Genomic DNA, 5,162 nt, shown 5'->3' with positions numbered 1-5,162 from the left:
AAAGGAATAAATTGACCCCTCTCCAGCACTTGCTAGCCAAAAGGTCTGTGTCTGGAAGTTTTATGCTAGCTATTAGCTTTGTTCAAAAGCGTAACAAAGTACAAACCTTCAGTTGTCACAATTAATTTTTTTTTTATTAATGTCTGTTATTAGCATTGCTTGAACAGACGTTCATGTTGCGTTCAACATAAATTACATACATTAGGGGTTTTCACCCCTTTGCAACACTCGTTTGGTGATCTTTGAACAACAGTTTTATGTTAGCTATTAGCTTTGTTCAAATAAAACCTACCAAAACAGAACTAACATTTTTTTTTGTGATTTAGCATTGCTAAAACAGACATTCATGTTATGTTCTACAACATAAATTACACACAAAACTGTCATGTGCTTTGCAGACAAAATATGCTAATAGGCTAACAAGCTACTATTAATGAATTGAATGCAATACATTAACCATGTTCTAGCATATCCAAATCTTCTTAGATATGGCGAATTAGCATTCAAAATTAGCTATAAATGGACGTCACAAGTGAACGGCTCTATATTTACAGCTTTTAAAATCCATTAATTTAGGCATTAGCGTTCTGTGTGATAAACCGTTAAACAAATGGCTGAAGACTTAAATCAGTCAGTTTTTCCAGTCACAGTTCTGCTTTATTACCCATGTGCCCTTGACCAACACATTCAAGTTTTCGGGACAGTCCCTGCAATTAGTGTGAAGTGTCTACTAAATGGCAAGTCTCACAGAGGAAGGCTTGTGTCATAAACTAGGTTAGCAGTAATAGCATGCAATAGCAGAAATGTGCGAGTTGCAAGATCTCATGACTTTTCAGCAGCCGCTGCAATGCACACTTCTCTGGCGCTTATGAAGTCTTTCTTTCTTAATTCCCTGTTCTGTGGGAACTGAAACTCATCTGTTCCTTTTTCAAAGGTAATTGTTTCACTATGTAGTCATGGGACCTGTCGGCCAAAGGATTAGAAAATAATAATTCCTAGATTAATCAAATGCGTTTGACAGTAGCTGGGAAGTTCACATTTAATGATGTTTGGTGTTTTATACAGTATCGGTAGTGGCTGTAGTATCTTGTTTTCCAGTGAAAGCAACATCCTTCAAACAAGTTAAATTAAACTGAGAGGCTATACACAACATACTGACACAATATTGTTTTTTTTATTTATCGTATTGGACGGCATTGGGTATTTAAGTTTACATATAGTATAAGATTTAGATATCAAAAACTTAAGGGAAAGTGGAGGTTTATGGCAAAGGTTTAACATTTTAATATGTTTTAACTTTTTATGGAAATAATATCGGACATTTATCGGTTATCAGCTAGAATAGGAAAGTCATTAATCGTCTGTTCTTCTTGGCAAAAATAATTTTGAATGTTATATATGAAGCAAACCAAAGACAAAAAGGAAAACAGAGTCAAAAGTTCAACAGTGTCTAATCTTTATTTTGTTGTCCTTAAAAATAACAGTGGACAGAACAAAAGTCAACATCCAACCAGTGGCCGTGGCTAATAAATAAAAAACATCATTATTTAAATTAAACTTTATAACATTACAAGTAATGCCTACAGTTTTTATGTGTGGCACACATGCTACAACTGTTGTTATATTATATGTATTTTTATTTATTTTTTTAATTCATTTAACTTGACCTCTCAAGTAGGTAATAAAGTCACACTTTCTTTAATGTTATACATCTGTGTGGCAATACAGATGTTGAAATAGAATATGTCAAGTTCCTCTCACAAAAGTGTCCAAACCAACTCAGCCAATAGGCTGAGGTAGCTTTTCGTTACTAAAGTAATTGCATGACATGGTAAAGCAGTTCTTAAAGATCCTCTGGAAGTGCCAGGAAAAGAAAATAGTGTTGTGCCCACACTGTAGCTTCAGAAACCACCGGAAGGGCTTGAAGGAGCTGAGTCCTTATCTACACAGGAAGCACCTTTAGATAAGAAGCACTCATGGTGCTTCAGTAAAATGTTGGACTTTGATATCAATGGCACGTTCCCAACCATTGCTCCACATTGTCTCCTTCTAGTCTCAGAGGTCTTTTGGGGTCTGATCCACATGGCGGGGGCGCAAGCTTTGGGGTTCTGGTCCTGCACACAAGACCAGACCGTTCCAGTTTTAGCTTTGTGGTGATATATCCATTGAGTCATCTTTGAGCATTGTCTGCCGCGAGAGACTCAAGAAGGGCCTTGTACACTTCAGACCGAAGAAATCTGGGGTAAGAGTCGCGTTCCATCAGTCCGTAAACGATCTTCTGAGCCTCATCGAAACACTGCGGCGTCGGACTCTTCACTTTCCTCTTGATTTCCTCCCGTGTGTGATAGTCGATGTTTATCTGTGATGCAAATGAGAGCCATTGACACTGTGTCTACACTGAAAGTGACCGATTGTTAGACGTACTGTCCATATAATGAGAAATTACATCGGAAATATGCTAAATTAAGTCGTAATTGTGAAGCCATTGTTTGTGCTGTGAAGAGGCCAGTATCAGATACTATTTTGCTAATTCCTTTATTTCACAATCAAACGTTATTCCTCATGCCATTTGTCATGGCCATTTCCAGGGGTCACGCTCCTCTGCTGGGGGCCCCTGACAGTTGGTGGCCCCACGAAAATGGCCCTAGTGGCCCTGTAATCTGTCCAAGTTTAGTATGAATCAATCAGCTGTAAACTCAGTTCTACTGTGGACTTCAGCAATCTATTTATAATTATATTATATTATATTATATTATTATTGTGTATACATACAAATGTATTTGAATGATTAAATTAATGATTAAATATTTTTATTATGTTATGTTGTTATGTTATATTAAATAAACAATAATCTCCTAGCCAGAGGAGAACTGGCCCCCCAACTGAGCCTGGTTTCTCACAATTTTTTATTTTTTTTTCTCCATTCTGTCACAGAGGGAGGTTTGGTTCCTTGCCACTGTCACCTCTGGCTTGCTCAGTTGGGGACACTTAATTTCTAGCGATTATCGTCAATTTGATTTCACAGATACTATTTAAACTAAACTGAGCTAGACAATGACATCACTGAATTCAATAATGAAATGCCTTTACTGAAAATTGAGTGTTTAATCTTATTATAATACATTACTGACACTCTATCCTCCAATTTGATACTGTTAAGTGCTTTGACACAATCTGTAGTGTTAAAAGCGCTATATAAATAAAGCTGACTTGACTTGACTATATTGTATAATATTATATTATATTTCTCCTAGTATATGCATACAAATCTAATACAAATGTATTTATTTTCAGTTAATATATTATATTGTGCATACATACAAAATCCCTTACAAATTGACTTGTATATAGTGAATGATAATTATATTACATTACCACTGTATATACATACAAATTCAATACAAATGTACTTATAATGAATGATTAATTGTTATTTTTATTATATTATTCATGATAAACAATTTTTAATGTATTATTTTATATTACATTGTATTGCTACAAAATCTACATATAAAGCCAATATAAATTTATGTATAATGAATGATTCATTATTATTTTTTATTATATTATATTATTCCTGTATATGCATGCAGATCTATTACAAATATACTTAATTTCAATTATTACATTATAATAATTAAATATTTGTATATTATATTATATTGCTGCTGTGTATATATGGTAAGATGATTTAGCGTTATTGAACAGAAACTGTATGAAGTTATTTAAATATATAACGTATACAATTCCTGTCATACAAATGGAGAAAAAAAAAATGTATCACGACACAACAGACAGTTCTACCGTAGCCTCATTGATTTGTATTGCGACAGGGTATCATGAGGTGTGCCCTTTACCTCTTTCGGAGATTCTGCTTCGACGAATTGCTCGAAGATTTTCCTCGCCTTCGAGCTCATCTTATAGGACGACGTTATCTTCTTGTAGTCCTCACACGTCAACCAGAATTCGATGTTCTCGTCGCTGAACTCTGATTTCAGAAAGGTGCGGAATGTGGCCAGGCCATCTGGAGGGAAGCGAATGCGGGTGCGCGTCAAAACACACGGCACGAATGTAAACCAACACCTCTTTAATTTACTCATGTTTTACTTTTCTCTGGCCTCAGCAAACCGCTGCCAAAAATAGCTTAGAAAAAGACTTACATTTGGAACCGAGGAGTCGCTCCAGAGACTGGGACCATTGTTGGGTGTCTTCTAAACTTAGCCTGCTGAGATCAGACGGGTTTGATTAGTTGACTGTAACTGGATTAGAAGCAATAACTCTTGTTTGAACTATTTTGGACCTGGTGTCCTTATATGTGTGCCGCTTTTTCCTTACCTCTCAGGAGCAGATGAACTGGTGAACAAACACTTTAGTCGGCACATGAGGTTCTTTCCTCTACAGAGAGAAAGTCAACTTTGTCTGCATTTTATGCTTCACACATGCAAACCTACACTAAACCATGCTGGGACTCGCAATGAATTCCCTTGTGCTGATAGTTGAGTGAGGAAATGCCTGAAGATCACACTTACAAGGTCTTGTTTCTCCTGCAGTCGTCTCTGTCCATGTTGAAATGTGTTGGAAGAGGTTGTGGGATTAGGCCAGGCATGGTAGAGCGAGGGCTTATTGCCCAGGAATCCACAGCTGTGCGCTCCTGCTAGTGATCATGCTGCACTTGGTGCTCTACAGGTTTCCCTTCTGCGTATCCAGCTCTGCTTTTTATGCCCTGCGACGGTTGCTAAGGGCTCGTGTCACCAACAGGGACCACAAAGAGGAAGCCCTGTCAAACCCTCCCCCTCCTCCCCGGCCGCTCGTGTGCGAAAAGCATAGCCTGTTTCTCCATATTTTTAGACATGTAAATACACATGCACGTTGCTAAAATAGCTGATAAGCAAATTACAGCTTTGCATGTTTTGTGTTTTTCAGTAATCTACAGATGTAAAAAGGGCCAAACTGTAATGGAGCACAGATGGAAATAAGAGTCAACTGAGATGGTTTTGGCCGTTTTATCACTCTTTGTTTTCTGTTTTATTAGCATTGAAGAAGTTACACAAAGGAATCCTTTTGCAAACATAAAGATAATGAATAACTAGCTTCACCTGCGCTGAAAATAAACGTTATGATTAGAACCAAGAGTTTTACTGCCTGATGTCAGAGGGCAAGTG

General features: G+C 37.0%; 1 protein-coding gene across 1 annotated transcript; it reads right to left on the bottom strand.

Annotated features, from left to right (window-relative positions):
- Positions 1-1,444: 1,444 nt before the first annotated feature.
- LOC306874740 (regulator of G-protein signaling 21-like) lies at positions 1,445-4,814 on the bottom strand. The gene is made up of 5 exons (XM_079424972.1): positions 4,530-4,814; positions 4,336-4,395; positions 4,161-4,225; positions 3,858-4,024; positions 1,445-2,359 (listed from the first exon to the last, which is right to left on the bottom strand). Exons 1-5 carry the CDS (start codon positions 4,604-4,606, stop codon positions 2,171-2,173), a joined length of 558 nt encoding a protein of 185 aa, XP_079281098.1. The 5' UTR covers positions 4,607-4,814; the 3' UTR covers positions 1,445-2,170.
- Positions 4,815-5,162: the final 348 nt, after the last annotated feature.

This window comes from Barbus barbus (genome assembly GCF_936440315.1).
Source record: "Barbus barbus genome assembly, chromosome: 9".
NCBI classification, from domain to species: domain Eukaryota; kingdom Metazoa; phylum Chordata; class Actinopteri; order Cypriniformes; family Cyprinidae; genus Barbus; species Barbus barbus.
This window is presented reverse-complemented; position numbering and strand designations above follow the sequence as displayed.

Bases quoted from the DNA above. Each gene is read 5' to 3' on its own strand.
- LOC306874740 (XM_079424972.1), bottom strand. From the start codon at position 4,606: ATGCCTGGCCTAATCCCACAACCTCTTCCAACACATTTCAACATGGAC. The intron at 4,396-4,529 runs GTAAGTGTGATC...TTCTCTCTGTAG, and splicing joins TGCAGGAGAAACAAGACCTT to AGGAAAGAACCTCATGTGCC. The intron at 4,025-4,160 runs GTAAGTCTTTTT...GCTTCCCTCCAG, and splicing joins GCGACTCCTCGGTTCCAAAT to ATGGCCTGGCCACATTCCGC.